This window comes from Rhododendron vialii, chromosome 8a, assembly GCF_030253575.1.
Source record: "Rhododendron vialii isolate Sample 1 chromosome 8a, ASM3025357v1".
Taxonomy (NCBI): Eukaryota; Viridiplantae; Streptophyta; class Magnoliopsida; order Ericales; family Ericaceae; genus Rhododendron; species Rhododendron vialii.
In genome coordinates this window covers 20,441,749-20,465,233 of record NC_080564.1, presented here as the reverse complement: position 1 = coordinate 20,465,233, position 23,485 = coordinate 20,441,749, and the positions used below count along the sequence as shown (strand labels likewise).

The window sequence follows — 23,485 nt, the reverse complement described above, 5'->3', positions numbered from 1 at the left end:
ATGGATTCGAGACGTGGGGGATAATTTGTGGTTATGAAATGTACTTTCGTATTGTTCGTTTGAACTCTGTAATTACTTGTAAGTTACTTGCTAAACTTTACCTCTAAGCACAACTCTGAGGTGTGTATTGGGGTTTATAGTCTTTTGTAAATGTAAGTTCTCATTATACTAGGCTGCATAGGTCATGCCTCCATTGATTACACACTCTTGTTCCTTTTAATTTTATGATTATAAGATGTAGTAGGGTTAATATGGCCTTGGTGATGGTTTCACCGGCGCTTTGTTACGGCTAAGACCTACTAGAGTGGGTCAAGATCGTTACATTACCATACAGATAGGCGTGTGGACAATAATTGATCTAATTACAAAGAAAGAAAGCTTCACTTCCCCCTTCAAAAACGTGTTGTCGTGAGCTTCGATTTTGGTCATTCTCATGATCTCATTTATGTTCTTGCATGGTAGTTTATTTCACAAATTTTCAATAAAGACCCACTATTTTGAAAAAATATAATAATAATAATAATAATAATAATAATAATAATAATAATCCAAAACAAAAATATTATTTTTTCTTGTTGATTTATTTGATACGAAAAATTAATTATGCTGTCACGTCAATTTTTATTCCGTAATCGTCTGTGTGCATGCGTGTCCGGCGAGTAATTGTCCGGTCGGACTATGTACCTGTGCTTGCTCCGAACCAAACCCATCCTCAAACTTTTCGGCAGAGAGAACACAATTCCCATTTTCCTCCTTAATTCACTCCCGTCTAGACAACACAACAATACCCATGGGATTATACCCCTCATGCAATAACCCATTCCATTTATATATTCCCCTCCCATTTCTTTTCTTGTTTCCCAGCAACTACACCCGAGAGAGAGAGAGAGAGAACCATCTGTGTACCTCCATAACTACCCGAGCAACCACCACCATTCCCACCAGGCCACCACCGCAACTCCTCCCACCTCACAATCGACTACAGAGAGAGAGAGAGAGAGAGAGAGAGAGAGATACTAAAGGGGAAAGTAGCACTGTTGACAGGAGGTGGTTCAGGAATCAGGAGATCGGAGGGTTTTTTTTTTTTATGGGTTATATTAGAGCATCTCCAGCCTTGACCCATTTTAAGACTCAAATTTAAAAATAGAGCAAAAACCACAAAAATCTCTCTCCAATCTTTGACCCAAACCCTTCCCCATTTTGGATTTTACCCATTTTTTTGCCCAAATCTGAGACAACTTTTGCCTTGACCCATTTCTCCAACGACTAATTAGAGAGAGAGAAAGAGGGAGATGTGTAAAATTTGGGTTTGATGGTTGGAGATGTGTCTACCCAAAATGGATTTTTACTCAAAATGGATTTTTACCCAAAATTTGACTCAAATTTGAGGAAAAATATGGGTGAAGGCTAGAGATGCTCTTAGTGACTTATTGGGTCATTTAAGTAGACCCATTAGAACCCAATTAAGATCCAATTAATAAATGGGCTGAATGGATTGGATTCATTCGGACCCAATTAATAAATTGGTTGGGTTGGGTTTATTTTTTAGTAAATGGATTTGAGTTCAATTTGTCACCCATACTCTAAACATAGTCTTCTGCATGAATAGCTAAGGGGTGTTTCCGCTAATCTAAAAGTTGAAGTGAGAAAATTTTGTTTTGCTTTTATTTAAAAAATTTCATATTTGTTAGTTTTGCACCAAACCTTTATAAATTATTGATTCGTCTCGACGAGAGGAATCAAAAAAATAAAAAATTATGACATTTACACTTCTACATCTTCAAAAGGGCGTAGGAAGCCTGCCGGCTATTCTCTTTATCAACAATGCATTCATTGCATTCATTTATTGAATAATCAAGCGGAGGTAGCGTATTGAAAGAGTTTCTGCCAGATTGCTACACAAGCCACCACTCTCTACCGAAAGAGAGAGGAGCTGCTTATTCTACTTCTACAATTGACTACTCCTGTTCATTAAGAATAAGAATGCTACGCAGAGCTTTCAACATTCACTATGCTACCCAGGCGCACTGCCCTTTCCCTCTAGAGCGAGCAAGACTATCTTGGTGAATCCCTTCACTCTCCAAAAAACGAGATAGATTCCACTTTACTTCCTTCCTCAGGTCATGTGTGATAGCCGGAGGGCAGAATTCGTATCTATTTGACGTTATAATTTGGAGGTAATGGACACATTTTTTTAGAAATATTCAAGAAAAATTCAAAAAAAGTCAGACATTTACACACATTTTTTGAAAATATCAAAGAAAAATTTTAAAAAGCCGACTTTTTTTTACTTCTTATTGGATATTTCCAAAAAACGTTGGGTAAATGTCATAATTTTTACTTTTACGATTCTTTTCTTCGAGGCGAACCAATAAATTATAAAAGGTTGGTGCAAAACTAACAAACACAAACAATATGAACAAAGACAAAACGAAATTCTCTCTCTCTCTCTCCAACATTTAGTTTAGGAAATTTTTGTTAAGTCTGTACATGTACAAGGATATACATATATACACATATGGAGACGAAGACGACAAGCCACAGGGGGTTGGTGCCACCTCGGGGTTGTAAATGAATTGAGACATTCGTAAACTGTTAGAGGCTCGACTCGGTAAAGGCTTGTTCGAGTTCGGTTCGTCTACTAAATGAACCAAACCTGAACCTCAATTTTAAGCTCGTTTCATAAATGAGCCGAACATGAATGCAACATTATTCGAGGCGATTAGGCTCATGAACCTGGAGTATATGTGTATCATGGGGATTTTATATAGTTATATAGTGAAAATTTTAAAACTTGTACAAGTCTAAATGTTTACAATTACTAAAAATTTACTTATGTATATGTTTTTATCATTTTATATGTATATGAACTTATTTATGTACATAATAAAAATTATTTGCAATTTTAGACCTGTATAAGAGCATAAAAATATGATATTATGGATCGTTAAAGCTCGTGAACAAGCTCGAGTTCGACCCAAACTTGGGCAAACTCGGTTCGAGTTTGGCTCATCATAATTTTCATTGAGTTCGGCTCGAGCTCAAGTTCACTAACAAACTTAATAAATGAATCTGAACATTCTAATATTCGGCGCGATTCGGCTATTTTACAGCCCTAGTGCCACCCCATTTTCAAACACAGTAATTTTGTTATGCACTAACGTGGTTTAACGAGGTATTTATTGGTACATGAACTTAATATTTTGTACTAATAAGGTAATGATTGCATTTTGAAAACTAACTAGTTTGGATTATAAAAATATCATTTCAACGAGTTTCATATGAATACCACAAGAGAGTTGGACCAAGGCTTTGTTATATTTCACAAAAAAAACAAAGTCCACTGCATAGCAGAATTATATAACTTACTCTTAGTTTTCTATTTCACCATTTTCCGCACAACATACAACAAGACAAGTACCCCTCGAACGGTACAACTCCCGTGTTCAATTTTTGGCTCCGCCACTCCCCTTTAGTGTTGAGATGGAGAATATCAGATTCTTTGGGGATTAATATTCTTTAAGTAACCATGCACATAACAGCAACACAATCAATGTGTTGATTTGTGTAGTTGGACACAAACAATCAGTTACCCCAAACACAAACTAACAGTTGCATTCTTGGCCCATATACATTCACACAACATGAACGAAGATTGACAACAAACTAAAGGAAATGACTCCCATCCACAATGAAATACTGCAATTACCAAAAATACGTGAGATTTTATGCGGTCACCACAATAGTAGTTACCTTTGTGCCAAACCCAGGTAGTCCTATGACCATATGTCTCAAAAAATCGTCATCAGACCGTGAAGCTCATTTGAGTTCACATCTCGTCCTGTCAGACATCCAAATGCATCATGAATCATCAGTAGGTATAATACGACTTAATGCAGCTCACTTAATTGCAAAATATGACAAAAAAAAATTTCATTGCATGCCATCACCATTTCTATACAAGTGGGTCTTCAAAGCCTAGCATTGCACTTGCACATATAACATCTTTAAACTACAGAAGAAAAAATTAAATACATGCAGTTGGATAATACAGTAAGGTTGAACCATTGCAGTAGCCCAAAGCAATCCATTGCAGCAGCCCAAAGCAATCCGAGAAGGAAAACAGGGAAAAAAGAAAAGAAAACTGCTTATTTGCTATTGTTACAGCATTTTCACATAAAATGTGGATGGTGTACCTGTGAACTGATTTAAGAACTTTTTTAACCCACGTTTCTTCAAGTAGAGAACTTGGAGATCAACTTGTCAACATGAATGATGATGTCATCTATGCGTGGTCGAACTGTGGCCTGGGGTTGGAGCATCCAAGTTACAAACTTGTGAAGAGCTTCTGGGTATGGAGGATTAGGCCCAGCTGGCCACTTTAACTGCCCATTTACTATGGCTAATTGTAGACTCCCTCCAGATTCCCCAAGTGCATACTCAAATGGAGATACACCATACCTGTAAGTTGCAGCGGCAAGGGAAGAAAATCAATACCTAAAGACCATGTTCAATTCGCCGTAATAACAAGGAATATGAAATTCCACAAGACAAGTAACCAACTAATAGTGAGGGGATCACTAAGAACACATCCCTGGGTATTTGTATAGTTCTTGTTTTGCAGGATTGGTTGTTCAATAGTCATACAACCCACCATAGTAAACAAGTACCAGGCCAAGCAAGCAGGTTCAGGTGAAAAGTGAACAACTTAGTGTCTTATCCATGCAGTTTCATATTGTTGTCAAACATTAAGAGGGAATGCAGGCAATCAGATGAAACAAATTTATACACATGAGAAAGATGGTACTCATAAGAATCATAGCTAATTAAAAAAGTGGAGTTGGAGAAGATGATGAATAAAGCAATAGCAATTTCTACCTGCAAGTGTAAAATAATCCTAACTCGTATATCTGCATGTGAAAACAGAGAGAGAGAGAGAGAGAGCAAACACACAAACAAAATCATAGCTTTGTTATATATCCGTGCAATGCAAGAATGAAGTCACTGTAAAACAAGAATGTTCGCCCATCAATTTTTAGGGCTGGAATCATGTCTAGGATTCAAAAACTAAATTGTTGTCAAAGTCAATGTGATTTGGCAATTGGCAGAGAACTTTTGATAAATGAGCACATACATGTTAAGGGTTGAAAAACTTCCATAACCTCAATCCAAATTTGAAAATTGATGGTCAGAGTGTATATGGTTAGAATCCAACATTGAGGACTGTTAATTGGTCATTGTGTGATCTGGTGCGCAACAAAATAACAGCTGCACCAGCAAGAGAGAAAAAGCTGCATTGTATCTTTGATATAGCCAGAAACAAGGATTTGTTGCAAAGGCTGCAGGTTGAAGCTTACATTATTGCAAACAAAGTGCATCCCAAAGACCAGATATCAGTTCTTTCATCGATATCTGCATGGCTTTGGCAATCCCACAATTCAGGAGCTCGGAAGGGTGCCGAACAGTGCTCAGATGCCCATTCCTAAATAACAAATGTCCAAAAACCAGTTATCGACATATACATTGAATTAAACAAATTTAGCCCTCCAGTACTGTTTAGGCTGAATAAACTACAAAAGCAGTGTTCAAAAAGAAAAGATAATAGCATCAAAAAGTTCCCAGCATACAACAAAGTTTCTATGAAGTATAAAGCAAAAATATGTAGCCGAATCCAATAAACTATTACATAGTTTTTTGGTAAGATAATTTTCATAAAGCCAAAACCCAACCAAACAGAACCAAGAGTACACCCTTGCAGTGCAAACAAACCAATTACAAACTATCTAGAAAGTGCCGATCAAAAAATAAAACCAAAGTAAGCAACATCAGAACATTGATACAGGAAAAAGACTCCACCTACAATCACTAAACAAACTATTTTTGTTAGGAAATTGACTTCTATACTCCCCTTTTTACCACATACACTCCTTTTTTTGTCTTTATTTGGTATGAATTTACTCTATTGCCCCTTAATGTGTGAAAAAGTGAACTAATGAAAGGGTAAAAAGGTAAATTCACATGAATAAGGACAAAAAAGGGAGTGTATGTGGTAAAAAGGAGAGTGTAGAAGTCAATTTCCTGTTTGTTATAATGCAAAATATAAAACAGAGAAAACAATCTAACCTACAACTGTTGTAAGAGGCAACAAATCATAGATACAATTAATGTTGTTCAAATCATAGAAACAATTAATATTGTTTATCATGCTGACAGATCTCCATTATCGACTACCCTCTTCCAAATACCCATATGAATGCCCTTCAGCCATTTCCCACGGTATTTCCCAAGCAATCAATATAAACATTATTTCAAATATCTCTGTGTTGGTACATGGGTTTAGACTTTTCTACACAACCCAATCAGGTCATTTCCATCATGCCATCTCCATAATAATATGGTGCCACATATAACCCTTGCTAGGCAATGGATGGGCCAACGCCAAGGTAATCGAAGATACATTGCCATGACTTTAAAAAATATGGTGCCCAGAATAATATGGTGCCCAGAAATTGGATTTTGGCAGCCAAAGGTAGCATATGTTGTACTTTGTACACTATGCTTAGGCCCAATAAAGAGAGATTCTACGAAACACTCATGAGACTCATTGGCCGGCCAATTAAGACATGTATCAGCAGACTCATTGGCTCAGCCAAGGAATCTCAGCACAAGGACCTCATATTCCTACTTGGTCTCCAAGTAGTTCAAGGCCTATTGACAACAACTAGGGGTGGCAAATTGAACCCAGACCCATCAACTAGAAAATAGACCCAACCCAACCCATTTATTAGTTTGGTAAGAATGGGTTCAAACCCAGCTAACCCATTATTAGTTGGGTTATAATTGAGCATCAATTGGGTCAACTTAAATGACCCAATGGGTAATGAAAGAAACCCACCAAATTCCATCTCTTAATTGGTCTCTTTTCCAAAGCCAGACCCATCAATTGGTCTCTTTTCCCTCTCTCTCTCTCTCTCTCTCTCTCTCTCTCTCCCCCGCCCCCCCCGAACCCCCAGGAGCATGGCCTTCTCTCTCTCTTTTATTCAATTGTTTTGTTCTAAATCACACGCGTCCAAAAATATTTTGAATGGTCCGAATTAAAAATCAATTGTGACCGGTAACAATTATTTTGACCAGTCAAAATTGAAAATACATCTCATCCATTAATTGCGCGAATGAACCCGTGAAATTGTGCTCCGCCATGAATAAATTTCTCTTATGGTAGTCCCGCAAAGGGTTTGGATAAAAAAATTGACTTATTTTTTTGTCCTTATTCAAATTTTTTTTGCATTTTTTTTGTTTTGTGTCATATTTTTGTGACTTATTAATTTGTTTTGATGAGAGGAATTGGAAAAGTAAAAAAATTTGATCGAAACTTATAATTTTTTGAATAAAGACAAAAAAAATCAATAAGACAAAAAAAATTACTTATTCTCGTCTTTTTGAAAAAATTTATGAGTTTCGATCATAATTTTTTTTTACTTTTCTAATTTTTCGATCATAATTTTTAGTATATATGTAATTGGGTTAATGGGCGGGTCGGGTTTGCTTTAAAATAAATGGGTCGGGTTGGGTATGGGTAATTAGACTCATAGTTAATGGGTCTAAATGGGTCAATGACCCATTAAAGACCCAACCCACTAACAACTTACCCAATTTGACCCAAACCCGCCTGTTTGCCACCCCTAACAACAACCTAGGCTGGGAGCAAAGCCTTGAAACCTCATCTTGACATATGTGGCTTGGCTAGACTGGAATGATTGCCTGGCTCGCTACCTTGGGATGGCTCCACATTGACCAACCTTAGAGAGAGAACCTTTCCCAAAGACATGCGTCTCTGAAGGACATAGCATAGCTACCATTTGCAAAGTCCTGATATAACCTTTGACAGTTTAAGTGCTTGACATTAGATAAGAATTGTCTCAATTTTTTGGAAAAAAGTTTCAATACACATCGTTGGAGTAGATTTCGAAACCTAGTGACCTTCTTAGACAATAATTTGTTTTGGGTAGCCAATAAAAGATTTTTTATTTTATATTGTTTGCAAAACATATTCCCGAGGGAGAGGGAGAGGAAAGAAAGCCAATCTAAAACTAATCGGAATTAAGAACGTGAAAACTTAAAGAGACAGAGAGGGAGGGCCATCCTAACCATTAGATTTATTGAAAGAGAAAATAGACGGTTATGATTTATGAAAAATGTGCATCTTAACCCTTAAATTTAAATCGAAAAGATAAATTCATGCATAGGTTTTCTGATAGTAGTGCCATTTAAAATTGCATACATCTTTCAATATGAAACTTGAAAAATATGCAATATGGATAGATCCCAATTGGTTCCATTATACATAATTTATAAAATCCTTAAAAGATATGGCCAATTTAAAAATAGCCGGTCAATCAAAACAGAAGATTTCAAATATTGAGGTTTTTTATTTGAAAAATCATCCTAGCCGCTGGATTGATTGAATAAGGAAATAGACGGCTGTGATTTATAAAAAGTTGTGCCATAGGATTATAAAAATCTTCCTGTTACAGGACAATGTGTTTGATTTAGCCGGTCCCCATGGTTTGACGCTCTCATAAACACCGTGAACAATCAATGCATACAACTATACAAGATATAGATACCATAAATAACCCCTCGAAGCAACTCAGATACCATTTCTCTATACATGTTTTTTTTATCAGCAAAGGACAAATATAAACAAAAGGGAAAGAAAGTGTAAACACGTCGATAGAATTGGGAACCCAAAAGTTAGGGTAATTTTTCTCATTACGTTCAGTTATACAAGAGTAAAGGAATAATTACACACTACACCCTTATCTACTAATCTATTTACATAAGAGATTAATTATGCACCCGTAACTTAACACTCCCCTACAAGTTGGTGCGAAGATATCAATCAAAGCCCAACTTGAACACAATGGGGTAGAAACTCTTGCTACCAAGTCCTTTTGTGAATATGTAAGCTAATTGATCTTCACATCTCACAAAAGACATACATATCAAACCCTCGCTCTGCTTCTCCTTGATGAAGTATCTATCAATCTCTATATGCTTCGTTCTATCATGTTGACTTTTCCACCTCCAAAAAATGTACAATAGCCGATAGTGGATCTCCTATCTAATGGAGAACCAGCCCAATCAGCATCTGACAAACTTTCAATATGCAAATGCCCATGGTGCTTATACAACAGTCCTTGTCCGGGAGCTTTCTTCAGATACCGTACGTATAACAGCTTCCCAGTGAGGAAGTCGAGGGGTCTTCATAAATTGGCCGACCACGCTAACTGGAAATGCAATGTCTGGACGAGGTCGGTGAGTGGGGTAGGTAAAGGCTATATGCTTCTCATTTCGGTATTGCATTTCAAAAAGTTGATGGCCGAGAGATGGTAAATTCATCGACGGCCATCAACTTTGATAGCAGGTTGTCCACTCGGGAAGTCTCCCTCTGGCTGATCCCGATGGATTAAATGACTGCTGACTTCCGTCTGGTTCCCGATCATGCGTGTATTTGCCCACCAACAACTTGACTGACGAACTGGTTGTTCGCATGTCACTGATAGCTAAGCTATTCGGCTAGCTCTCGAATCGATAGACCACCGATCTCTTTCTCAGTCGATGGGGTGACATTCCTCTCATTTCCGAATCAAAAATGATTCCTGGATTCGGCTATTCGGGGCAAGCCAACTACTTCCATTTCCAACTTGGCTAATGAAGGGAAGGCCCCTTACCCACGACACCAGATGATGGGGTCTTCTCAAATCGAGGAAAGAGCCCGGAAGGAAGATATTCATCTGATTCGTATCGACGCTTAGAACGAGAAAGCAGCCTTCCTACTTGGTATTCGTAATCTAGATTCCTACTTGTTATTCTTCAGGCTAGAAGCCTTTAGCTGCGGTTAGACCCGCTCAAAACCTTATTGTCTAAGAAGCCGAGTCCCATCCCGCTCAAACAGCTTGTTATTCTCAATCGGCAAGGATTCCATCTTTCTTCTTAGAAAGAAAAGGCAAGTTCCGCTTCTCTAATGTTATAATAAAGCTGCCCACTTAGTGACATAAATTACTAGATCGATCTATTACATGAATTATTTGAATCAGCTAAACGGGTCATGATCTCCAACATCCGGGCAAGCAGCAAGCAAACTCAATCCCCAAGCCATCGACAAAGTCAAGGAGAGGCCCTTGGGTAGGCTCTTTCGAATGACCCTCGCCAGCGATGACATAAAGAGAAGTGTTGATTAGAGCCGGTACTACTCGGTAGCAGGACATTTTATTCAACAACGGATTGTGTAACAAAGAAAAGGTACCAGAAGAGGTTGTTATTGGGCTTGGCCCTTTCTCATAATAGGCTAGCGCGGCTCCTTCGCTTTAGTTAAGAAACTACCATTTGGCTATGCCTCCACGACCTTTTCTCCTCAGAGTGAGTGGGACTTGGGAAGAAATCCAAGCCAGCCTTCTCTAGAGCAAGTGAAATTCTGTGAAAAGAGTGAAGAGCCCGAAACGGAGTCAACAGACAGACCGAAGACGGAACGAGTTGGCCGAGGTGGACGAGACGGATGTACGAACTGGGTAGGAGACGGCACTCCTCTATTTAGGAGATTTTCTTCGTGAATCGATCAACGAACGAGAAAGCGTTCAGTCAATTGGTCAACTTAGTGGTCTTAGACCTCCCCTTTGCTGTGACAAAGGGTTTCACCAGCGCCCGCAACAACAAGAAGAAAGAGGGCCGCGGGCATACCAATGATGAAGCGAACAAGCTCGCGAATGAAGTGGTAGTCGAGCTCAATATGCTTGGGTTCCAAAGCCCCTTTATGTTAAGGTAAGGACTTCGGGCATGGCCAGCTCCCTAAACGAGAAACCAGAACTACCGGATGTGCCAGCAGGTAGTACCTTACTTTCTTCGTGGCCCATACTAGCCCATTGGCTACCTATAGGATTGGCTTCAGTTTCACGTAACCTGAAAGAATTAGTTAGCCTTTTGAAGCAAGCTTGACAACTTTCTAAACGAAATATCACACGATACGAAAGATCACGAAATATTCCATTTTTCGCTCAGAAAGATTACGGATCCTTCAGAAGATCCCATTTTGGAGAGAAAGTTGACCACTTCACTGGGAAGTTCGAAGAAAGAAAAGTGGGCGGCGATCGAAATATAATAGAAGGCAAGCGAGGAGAGGGTGAATCTCTTGAGTCTCGTTTAGCGAAGCTTGGCCTTCATTGTCACATTTTATTGGATGGGAAATAGTGTGTATAGTCGAGACAGCAGATATGACTCAAGAACAGGTATCCTGCTACTTGGCTTTGCCAAACCTAAATGGAATTCATTACACCTTATCAGAACGGAAACTTCGGACTCATCAAGGCCAGGAATGGAACTTTCGGACTCAAAAGTACAGGACCAGGAAATGCTTCGGTTCGGGCATCTGTGGCGAGGGCATTCGTAGTTGATTTGCTAAACCGAACGGGACGTGAACGAAAAATGGTTGATTTCGGTCATAGAAAGTGCCCCATAGGGCCTATCAATAGAAGTTAGAGCGGCAACTGCAACTCCTGGCCTGGCAATCCCTTACTACGATTGAGCTCGCAGAACAGGAAGCACGCTTTGGAACTTGGGAAAGATTACGAAAGAAGGCGGTTGGTTTGACCAAGAAAGGCATGGAAGTCGTCCCAAAGTAGAAAGATTCGTCGCACCTACGTCGAAAAGGTGCAATTCAAGAGTCATTCAAAAGAACATATTGTTGTTCCTTGAAGCATCAACACTAAAACGGGACGTGGCGTGAAGAAAGCAAACCATGAAATGCAAGAAAAGAGGAAGTTTTCGAGATCCGGGCAGCCAAGGCGGTTCCAAGTCCGGGCTTTGATTCTTATTCTAGGGGTGGTTCTTCCACTAGTGGTGGCCAAGGACCCACAAATGTTGGTGCGGAACCATCCGCTTTCGAATCTTTCTTTGCATTTGCTAAATGAAAGAATTTACCAAGATTTGACCATCAAGATCGATCAGACAACAGGAGATCCGGCGAGCGTCCCATTGGAAGGTAGCCTTTCGAAGCAATCGATTCATAACATAAGACAGACGTCCTCTTTGAAATAGGAAAAGCCGCAAGGAAAAGGGCAGAAGATAGTAGACGGAAGGTAGCACCAAAGAGCATCCGACATAGATAATGAGCCCTACTGAAGACGGTTGGGTTCGCCTCTCTCGTCAGTGTACTCGTGGTACTCGGTAGTGCACTCGTGATACAGTACTCGTGCAACAGCGCTTACAGCAGCTCGTAGTGTATGCATGGTAGTGCAGTGCTACTGATAGAGCGGTTTGTTTACTCGGCTAGGCAAAGTCTACTGCGAGGGCTACGTCTGGGGAAGTCTACACATCGTAAGGTGCTGCTCTTCGCCCAGCATACCCCTGATTGGGATAGGGAGGCAAGAAGGATGTCCGACCCGTAAGGTGTTTCCACGATTTCACGCCTTTAATGATTGCTCCTAAGATGGCTGCTAGTTAGATGCCAGGGTTCAGAGCGGGAAGAGAAAAGAAAGGCGAAGCTCACTTCAGGACTCCTTCACTAGGCTTTCGGGCAGCTGTTTAGAGCGCTCGCTCCGTACGGTACTTTTTCTGTTTATGTCTGTATTTGTTCCGTAGTTGGATCAGCCGTTTTCCTTAGTATGTCGAGGGTGGATTAATGAATGACTGCTTTAGCTCTATCGACAGAGGCCCCCGCCTAAAGTTCTGACCCTTGCTTCAAGCTCTGCTCTGGGAGAATGGCCATAGAAAGCCTTTCGGTTGTAACCAAACCTCAACATAGCCTCTGAAAATCTGTCAAATCAAGCTCTAGGTGATTGCTTCAACCCATAAAGAGCCTTCTTCAATTTGCACACCTTTCCCTCGGTCTCAGAGGAAGAAAAACCTAGTGGTACATCCATATACACCTCCTCCTTTAACTCTCTATGAAGGAGTGCATTTTTCCCATCAAACTAGTGAAGAGGCCAATTCAAATTGGCAGCACAAGAAATTAGAGCTCGCACACTGTTCATCTTTGTTACTGGAGCAAACGTCTCCTTGTAGCCAATATCATAGGTTTGAATAAAACCCTTGGCAACAAGTCTTGCCTTGTATCTCTCAACTGTACCATCAGCATTCTGCTTGACAGTTAAAACTCACTTGCATCCCACTGATTTCCTTCCCCTAGGAGTGACACCAACTCCCAAGTGCCATTCTTTTTCAAAGCCGTCATCTCCTCTACCATAGCTACTTTCCACTCAGATAAAACGCATCCTGCCAATTTTGTGGAATAGATATAGAAGAAAGAAATGAAACAAAGACATGGTACGAAGGAGATAAACGATCATAAGAGACATACTGGGAAATGGGATGCTGAGTACATGACCTAACACCTTTCCGAAGAGCGACAGGAAGATTACCATAATCTATAATAGGAGGTTCAATGGGAGAAGATTCATTACCAGATGAGTCAGCTAAGGAGTTCGGAATTGAAGCAAGGAATGGTGATTGGCAAGGTGGAAGTACAAATGAAGATTTGCCTTTCTTTCCTTTCTTTTGATACGTTGCCAAGGTAGTCGGCCATTCACTTGGTCTGTCCCCTTCCACTCGTCCACCAATGTCCTGTTTTGCACTATCAATAGACACTAGTTCCACTCCAGACTTCTCATTCTCCCCCTCACTACGAAAAGGAAGTGACCATGACCCTTGATTCTGAGATGTAAACACATCTTCCTCCCTCATCTTTTCCTGACTAACATGCTGCTCCCCTGAAGAGATGGAGTGGAGGGAGAGTAAAAAGACTCGGTTTCCCTAAAAATCTCCTAGAGTGAAGATCATAACATTTATAGCCCTTCTGGGTAGGAGGATACCCAACAAAAACACATTTATGGGCTTTATGACTCAACTTGCCACCAGAAGGATGAAGAGCATGAACAAAACATACACAACCAAAAACTCTTGGGGGAAGAGTCAAGACATGAGAACTGTTAGAGAGACACTCAATAGGAGTTTTGAAGTGGAGAACACTGGATGGCATATGGTTGTTAACATAGGTTGCAGTCAAAATCGCTTTTCCCCATAAATATTTGGGAACATTCATGGTGAACAAAAGAGAGCGAGCAACCTCAGCAAGATGACAATTTTTGCATTCAGCAACTCCATTTTGTTGTGGAGTGTCAACACAAGTTGTCTGAAAAAGGATACCATGTCCATCCAGAAAAGCTCTAAAATTCCTATGGATATACTCAGTGCCATTGTCACTACGGTGTCAAATTGAGTGCGCACCATCGCATGAAAAGATTTAAAACAAAAGAAGACTTCATTTTTTGACTTAAGAAAATACACCCAAGTAACACGAGAATAACAGTCAATAAAAGTGACAAACCACCAAAACCCTTTAAAAGAGGTAACAGTAGAATGACCCCAAACATTAGAATGAATAACCATAAAAGGAGAGGCACTTCGTTTATTAATAGGTGCATAAAATGCACGTTTATGTTTTCCATGCTCACAGGCTTCACAAAAAAACCGACTCCTAGAACAATGCTTAATTAAACTAGGGAAAAATTTCTCTAAAACTCCAAAAGAGGAATGACCCAATCTACAGTGCCACTGATGTAACATAGAAAGAGCTGAACTCATATCTGCTTACAGAGCAAGACCACATGACATGGGTAAACGATGTGCAAACTCCAAAAAATAGAGGTCACCCTGTGCTTTACCACTGCCAATCACTTTGCCCGTGTCCAGTTTTTGAAAAACACAATGAGTACGAAAAAAGGTCACTGAACAATTTGCAGAACGAGTAAGACTGTAGAACTGAAGAGAGGGAAATAGAGGGAGAATAGCGAACAGAACCTTTTCCTGAAATAACAAAGAATGATCCATCTTCTATTCTGACCTTATCCTTACCAGAGCAAGTAGAGTAAGAATCAAATACAGAGGAACAACCTGTCATATGATCTGAAGCACCGGAATCTATAATCCAAGGAATAGCAAAAGAGGTAGTAAATGCACTAACCGAAATACCTATATGAGCAAAATAGGATGAAGTGGGACCTATTGTGGAAGTAGGAGCTACAATAGATGGAGAATCAGTCCGAGCCATGAGGCACCTGAGAGCTTGCATCTCCCCCTAAGAAAATCCACTAATATAATCAGAAGACGCCTGAACCCCAGTATTGAACCCAAAATCAGACAAGGTAGCAACTGTGGACTCCGAAACATGGGCCTGGGCCTGAGAACCCAAGAGACCACGACCGCGACCACTGCATCCAACCCCCCCGCCCACGAGAGGGGGCCATGTAACTTCCAACAGAAATCCCTGGTATGGTCAGTGTTGTGGCAATAATCACACCGGAGTGACTCACGATCAATCGGCCCACTGGTAGCACCAGACTGTAACTTACCACTCTGTGGAACAAGCCCACCACTAGAACCAAACTAACCCTGAGGAATGGCAATGAAAGCAGAACGATCAAAAGTAGGAGTATGCACCATAGCACCCCTCCTACTCTCCTTTTGCTAAACAATGGCATAGGCCTCTCTCGAAGACGGAAACAGAACACGACCCAACACTTGCACTCTAATTGGATCATATTCCACATCAAGACTAGCAAGAAAGTCATAAACACGCTCTTCTCTATCCTCTTCAGCAAAATAACAGCATCAACAGCACAAACATCCTGAAACCCCTGATAATAATCAAATTCCTGCCATACTCCACTCAAGTCAGCAAAGTACACCGCGACGGATCGATGATTTTGTTCCAATGTACGGAGTCTATTCCTCAACTCAAAACACTGTGCATCATTACCTTGCTGAGAATAGGTTTGGGCTGCAGTAGTCCAAATCTGATGTGGAGTATCAAGAAGAAGGAAAGTATGACGAATATCAGCTCTTATAGAGTTAAAACAACCATATCATGACTAACGATCTCTGAGATTTAAACTTCTTAAGTTCAACCGCCTCAACAGGTGGAGTAACAGGACCCTCAATGAATTCGGACATCCCTTTGGCCTCAATAGCCAAAGTAAAAATACGAGACCAAATCAAATAGTTCGTACCATCTAACTTAGGGGCTGTTTGATAAAACTGAAAGCTGAAAAATTAAGTACTGGAAACTGAATGCTGAAATTTTTAAGCTGAAAAGCTGTTTGATAAATATATTAAGTACTGAATTAAAAAAATGATGAATTAATTTTGTTCCAATTCTATCTTAATTTACTAACGGTCACAATAAACTTTTGGTAATGGTGGTGGAGTGGTGGTGGGGGAGTGGTGGAGGTAGTAGGAGTGCTGGTAATGGTGGTGGTGGAGTGGTGGTGGTGGTGGTGTAGTGATGGTAGTGGTGGTGGAGTGGCGGTGGTGGTGGTGGTGGAGGTGGTGGTAGGAGCGGTGGTGTGTGGTGGTGTAATGATGGTAGTGGTGGTGGTGGTGATGTGGTGGTGGTGGTGGTGGTGGTAGTGGAGGAAGTGGTGGTGGTGGTGGTGGTGGTGGAGTGGTGGCGGTGGTGTAGTGATGGTAGTGGTGGGGGAGTGGCGGTGGTGGTGGAGCGATGGTGGTGGTGGTGGTGTAATGATGGTGATGGTAGTGGTGGTGGTGGTTGTGGTGGAGTTGTGGTAGTGGTGGAGTGGTGGAGCTGGTGGTGGTGATGTGGTGGTGGTGGTGGTGGAGCTGGTGGTGGTGGTGGTAGTGGAGGAAGTGGTGGTGGTGGAGTTGGTGGTGGTGATGTGGTGGTGGTGGTGGTAGTGGAGGGAGTGGTGGTGGTGGTGATGTGGTGGAGGAGGAGTGGTGGTAGTGGAGGTGGTGGTGGCGGAGTGGTGGAGGTGGTGGTAGTGGTGGTAGTGGTGGTGGTGGTGGAGTGGTGGAGGTGTTGGTGGAAGTGGTTGTGGTGGTGGTATGACGGTTGAATGTAAGAACACAAAAATTCAGCCAGAATTAAGTAGCTCAAAGCTACTTAATTTTTTTCAACTTTTTAGCCTATATTTTAAGTGGTACTTAATTTGTTAAGTAATATGAAATGTGGTTATCAAACCTACTGAATCACTTATTACTTAATTGATTTAGTATTAAGTGCTGAATTTAGGTTATCAAACAAGCCCTTAATATGACAAATATTCAGAGTACAATTATCTATAGTCCCTACATGACTCAATTCATCCTTTGTACTAGCCATGGATGAATTGAGTCATGTAGGGACCTGCCGGTACATACCATTTTGACAAGTAACCAGTACCCTAACCCCCTAATACCGTCCTGGACCCAATACCGGCCCTTACCGCGTGATACCGGCCGTACCGAAAAATACCGGCCGAGACAAGGTTACCGGTAATTTCGTCCGAAACTTTGCAAATCTGGGTAATTTCATAATAAGCTCCAAATGACGTCCTGAAACTTTATTTTCCCCTCAAAACCCTATATCTAATAACCCTAAATGCTATTTTCATTTTTCACGCCTCATCGATTAGGAATCACGGAGACTTTGAGTCTTCGACCCTTTTCACCTCATCGGCTCAGAATCTCACCCACGGCGACGACAACAATTGCAGATGCCTCTCTCTCTCTCTCTCTCTCTCTCTCGGCAACAAACCAAGTTTGGGCTGGTTTGGAACTTTGGATTGGATTTACAGGTTCTTTGCTGCACCCCTAAGTTAATACTGATAAAAGGATATGTCTCCTTATTATGATCGTGAATCAGGTGTCATTATTGGGTATTGAGTTCTTTGCCCTGTAGATTATATGAAGCTGAATGCATTCTTTTTTTTTTTTATCCGCAGCTAAATGCATTCTGTTGGTGCACAATATATCTAAAAAACTATTATGACTTGTGTTATTGTTAATAGAATTTTTCTGCGCGATTTATACACTTGCAATATTTGATTTTGGACTCTAAATGGTGAATTATATTGTGAAACCAAAACGTCTGCAGGTGAAATTACTATAGTTCTTTTATATAGATACTGTAGTAGGTGAGGCTTTGTTTGTTTTTAAAGAAGCTTACCCAGTCCCTTAACTACAGTAATAAAGCCTTAAATAGTGGTAATGCTCCATATTTTGGCTGATTGGATGCACATTTGAGAGAGTTATGGCTATTTCCTAGTAATTTGATGTATTTCAGAATCACAAGCGTAGAAGGTGCTTGAATTAAGATGTAGTTATGAGGTTCATTACTTTAGGTTGGATCTGATGTTAAAAGCTTTATTTTTTTTATAATGTCTGTTAAGTAGTTCAATAACTTGGTATTTCAGGAACAATGTCTTCAGTAGGGGTGGGCATGCCTGACACGAAAAACAAAATAAATTCATATAATTGAGCTAAAAATAAATATTTTTATGGGTAATTCTATACATTGGACATTTTTGATGAACTGTCAACTAAAAAAAATAAAAATTTAGCGAAAAGTAAGACTTTTTGACATGACAACACAATCTGAAAATGACACAACCTGAACATGACACGAAAGATTTGATAAGTTGAAAAATGTTGTGGAATTTTATAAATGAGATTTTGATATATAACACGAAAATGACACGAAATTACCTATTACCCACCCCTAGTCTTCAGGTCCATCAATGACAAGTGATCATGCTTCTAGTCATGCTCCATCAATGACTTCAGCTCCCGCAAAATCTAATGACCCTGCTTGGGCTTATGGTAAATTGGTTTTGGGTAAAAAGAATAATACCATTTGCCACTTTTGTAATAAGCATCTTAAAGGTGGTGGAATTACACAATTAAAACATCTTGCCAGAGTGAAGGGAGAGGTGGAAGCTTGTAAAAATGTCCCAATGGATGTAAAATGGCAAATGAATCAAATGCTTAAAGGGTATAAGCAAGACAAAGAAAGAAGGGAGAGAATTAGCAAAGCGGTTGGAGAATGAGCTTCCTATCAAGCTTTGGATGAAGAGGAGGACGAGTCTTTACTTGATAGAAGAACGTCCGGAGATGGGACCAAAAAGAAAAGAAGACAATTGGTGGCTTTTTTGCTCCAAGAACAATGCCGGGTGCCCAACCTTCTATAAAAAGTGCATTGTCATCTAAACAAACCATTGATGAAGCAAGAATGGCGGTTGCTCGATGGCGGTATGATACTAACATTCCATTTAATGTGACTTTATCTCCGTATTATCAACTGGCAATTGATGCAATGCTAGCCGTTGGACCGGGCTTCAAGTGTCCTTCATATCATGACATGAGATGCCCTCTCTTGAATAATAGTGTTCGTGAAATTAGAGTCTTCTTGAACTTAGAGAGGTATGGGCAAATTATGGATGTTCAATTATGTCTGATGGATGGACAAGCCAAAATCAAACTCCGATTATAAATTTTCTTGTTTATTGTCCTAAAGGGACTATGTTTTTGAAGTCAATTGACACATCGGAGCTTGTTAAAGACGCAGATACACTGTTTGGTATTTTTTGTGAAATTGTTGAACTAGTGGGGCCAAGTAATGTTGTCCAGTTTGTTACGGATAATGAGGCTGCCTACAAAGCAGCGGGAAAGAGGTTACAAGCACATTATGGATCCTTCTATTGGTCTCCTTGTGCGGCTCATTGCTTGGACTTGATGTTGGAGAATTTTGCAAAGCCTCAACACTTTCCGCACATAGATGCTACCATCCAAAAGGCTAAAAAGGTAACATTTAAGATGTTATGAATATTGTATAGTTGATATGCTATGAATATGAATCTTATCAATTGTGATTATTACTTTTGTAGGAAACTCGATACATTTACAATCGTGCATGGGTTCTCAACACAATAAAGAAAGACTTCACAAATGGTAGAGACTTGTGTCATCCCAGCGTCACAAGGTTTGCTACAAACTTTTTAAGTCTTCAATGCCTTCTAAATTTCAAGAAAGAGCTTAGACAAATGTTCACTAGTGACAAATGGGTTGGATCTCGCTATGCTAAATGTAATGTTGGGAAAGAAGGTGCTAAAATTCTTTTGGAGGATAGAGAATTTTGGTCTAATTATCAACTTGTGGTGAAAGTTAGTGAACCTTTGGTGAGGGTTCTCCGTCTAACCGATGGTGATGAAAAGCCTGTAATGGGATACTTGTATGAAGCAATTGATAAGGCAAAAGAGGCAATTAAAGTGAGGTTGAACAATAGGCTCTCTTTGTATGGCCCATACATTCGAGTGATTGATGCTAGATGGGATAGGCAGCTTCACAGCCCTCTTCATGCTGCTGGTTGCTTTCTCAATCCCGGAATATATTTTAGGCCTTCTTTCATGAAGAAAAAGGAAGTTGCTCGAGGAATAATTCAAGCTCTTACAGTCTTGGTGCCGGATGACCATTTGCAAGACCAAATAAGTGCACAAATGGAGGAATACAAGCAGGCAACTAGTGACTTCAATATGCCCCTTGCTATTCATCAACGAGAGAAACTACCTCCAGGTAATCTTTTCTCTTTCAGCATGCCTATTTTATCTTGCAAGTTGCTAAATTTTTATCTAGTAAATTGTTAAGTTTTCAATCTTTTAGTTTCTTGGTGTGAGCAATTCGGAGGTTTAGTTCTAGATTTACAAAAGTTTGCTTCGAGTACTTAGCCAATGTTGCAGTGCAACTGGATGCAAAAGAAACTGGAGTACGTTTGAGTTTATCCATGCCAAGAGGCGGAATAGACTAGAGCACAAAAGACTCAATGATTTAGTCTATGTGTGTTATAATTTGAAGCTTCGAGAGAGGTAATTGTTTCAAAGTTGTTAATCTTTATTTAATATGCTTTCAAAATGGATCTTATAAATTGTGATAATTACTTTTGTAGGATTATTAGGCAAACGAAAGATGCACTTGACCCGATTAGTCTTGAGAACATAGATGTGTTGGATGATTGGGTGAGTGAAGAGCCTAGTCTACTTGACGAAGAGGATATTGCATGGGAGATTATTGAACCACCATCTTTAGAGGCATTGACGTTAGATGAAGCCTAACTTTGATGATGCCGCTAATGATTTTCCAAATGAGAACGAGAGCCAGTATGAGTATGATTATTGGGACATTGGAGGACACAATGATCCTTATGTTTATGTTGAATGACAACCTATGCTTTTTTTTAGATGTACTTCTTAAGTCCCTTTTGGTGAACTTTGCGTATGTTTTGAGATGATGGATATGTAATTGACATTGCGTATGTTTTGCGGATGCTCTTGGAAGTTTGAACTTTTTCTTGTTAATTTGAAGTCACTTATGTGAATTTTGTTGTCTTAATATAGGTATTTTATGATGAATTGCATGGTATGGGGGATATTTTTAAATTATAATTAATAATTATATATAATTATTATATATATTGTAGTTGCGATAAATCCGAAACGGTACCCGGTATTTGACCGGTACCGGTACGTACCGTACCAGTAGGAAAACCGGTACCTGGCCGGTACGGTATTCAGAACATTGGTACTAGCGGAAGCCTTTTGTTTCTCCTTTGACATTGCAACAGACTAACAGCAACCTCAAGTAAGCAATATTTAGTAAATTTAACCCAAAAAACAGCCTCAAAACCACACCAATCGCAGCAACCAAGTATTATCCAACTAAAACCAAACCCAAAGCACAGTTTCGAGTGTCCAAAAAAGGAGTCTGGAGATCCTTACCACCGTTTGACTGTCGAGATTGTGATGAGTCAGCAAAAAAACGAGATCCAAAGGGACTGTAAGGGGCAGAACGAGATCCAAAGGGACTGTACGGGGCTGACAAGCACTGATGCGACTGAAAGGGGCTGCCTCTCGTCTGAATCGAGCAAGAAAAAGGTATGGATGGAGCCGAAATTGCTGGAAAGATGATGGGTTAGGAAAAACGGCACCAGAAAAAGTATGGGTTACCAAATTAGCAGACACAAAGTGGGTACAAACACGAAGTAGGTTAGGATCGAAAGATAGAGAGCAATAGAGTGAACACCACAGAGAGAAGTATTATTGGAAAACACACTGACTTCATTCACCTAGATATTACAATTGGTAGAGTCCTCCTTTTATAGGCGTAAGGAGGGAGTACAGACTTACATCATTGCTTATGCACTACTACGTACAACACATAATTGAACTTTACTGTGCATACATCATACGTCTGCATCACGACTCTACACATAGTCTTTACTATTCTACACATACATTATTGGCCTTTACTATTCATGACTCTCATAATTCACCCCTTCAGGAAAGGAATGACATGACTACTCCACACCTATAACATACTACTTTACACATCACCTAATTACAGTACACACCAATAACAGCACACACCAATTATTTCACCACCTCCCGGAAATGAAAGGAGCAAAACAAAGAAGCAAGAATCTTGTAGCCTTATTTTACTTTCTTTCACTTCACTTATTCATACACCACGTAAGAGAGACATCTGTCATAAGCACATGGTTGTCACTCTGAATTATCTGAACCACTTTGTCCAGAATAGTCTTCAGTTCTGTCAGTCAAGTAATACTGATCCAAAAGATAGCGGATATTTTGGCGCCACTCTTTCGGATAAGTATCATTGAATTTCCAATTTGCAATTTCATAATGGAGGAGAGAGATGAGGGAACTTCTGCAGGTGTCAATCCATTGAGTGAACAGAGTGTTTGAGTCATGACAAGCTAATTTCCACTGTTGATCTGGATCCTTTGAGACTCTGGATATGCAGAAAGGAATATAGTGTGATATTCCTTTCGCCAAGTAATAGAACCATTGGGATTAGGAAGACTCATGTTGTTGCGACTTGTCCAAAAAGCAAATTGGAGATTCCCGCCTGCGCTGTTAGGGATTTTTCTAATCTTCTGTTGCCAGAAAGATATGCTTCCGAAGAGCAAGAGGAATTTCAAAAAGAAATCCTCTGGAGGATGGACCTGATTGAATGTCGCATGTGCTAGATATACCAATACTGCTGATTTATTTAAACAGACTCTTGTAGTATAAACATCTACTAGATACCATAAAAGGAGATAGGCTTCCCTTTTGAAATAAAAGACATTGCGGTCATATATTTCAAACTGGGTGGGAAAGGGGTAGACAGGATGGAAAGGTAAACCTCCCATGGGACCTTCATCAAGACCATACTTGAAAATGCAGAGATGTTGAAGATTTTGACACATTTGGACACATCTAGAAAGAAGGGTTAACTCTAAAATATGACACTGGAGGGGAACAGGAAGATTAACTAAGTGGAAACAGGAAATCATTAGAAAACAACCAGGAACAAATGAATGTGCTTTTGAAAACTAGTTGATTTCTTTTTTGAGCCTTGACAGAAAATCAGAGAGAACATTTGTTTTTCCTTTTATGTGAACAACATCAAAACTCCAATTGGAAAATCAATTTGCCCATCTAAGTAACTGCGCCTTTGGAAGGTGCTTTTGTTTGAACTTGAGCATGCTGGGAAAGCTCATCATATCGGTCTCAATTAGGAAATAATGACCAATTAGATGAAATTCAAACTTCTCAATGCTCCTTTTAATTGCCAGAATTTCTTTGTAAGTAGAGTGGTA

General features: G+C 39.9%; 1 protein-coding gene across 3 annotated transcripts in view; it reads right to left on the bottom strand.

Moving 5' to 3' along the window:
* Window positions 1-3,466: 3,466 nt before the first annotated feature.
* Window positions 3,467-23,485, bottom strand: part of LOC131336044 (uncharacterized) — a 35,173-nt gene continuing 15,154 nt past the window's right edge. The window contains exons 5-8 of one of the 3 annotated variants that reach the window (XM_058371662.1): window positions 21,600-21,776; window positions 5,358-5,482; window positions 4,197-4,461; window positions 3,467-3,841 (exon numbers count right to left, since the gene is read on the bottom strand). In XM_058371662.1, coding sequence (XP_058227645.1) covers window positions 4,236-4,461; window positions 5,358-5,482; window positions 21,600-21,776 — 528 coding nt within the window. In that variant the 3' untranslated portion in view covers window positions 3,467-3,841; window positions 4,197-4,235. Of the gene's footprint in view, window positions 3,842-3,904; window positions 4,462-5,357; window positions 5,483-21,599; window positions 21,777-23,485 lie in introns of those variants that run through there. The other 2 variants (XM_058371664.1, XM_058371663.1) reach the window with 2 other exon arrangements.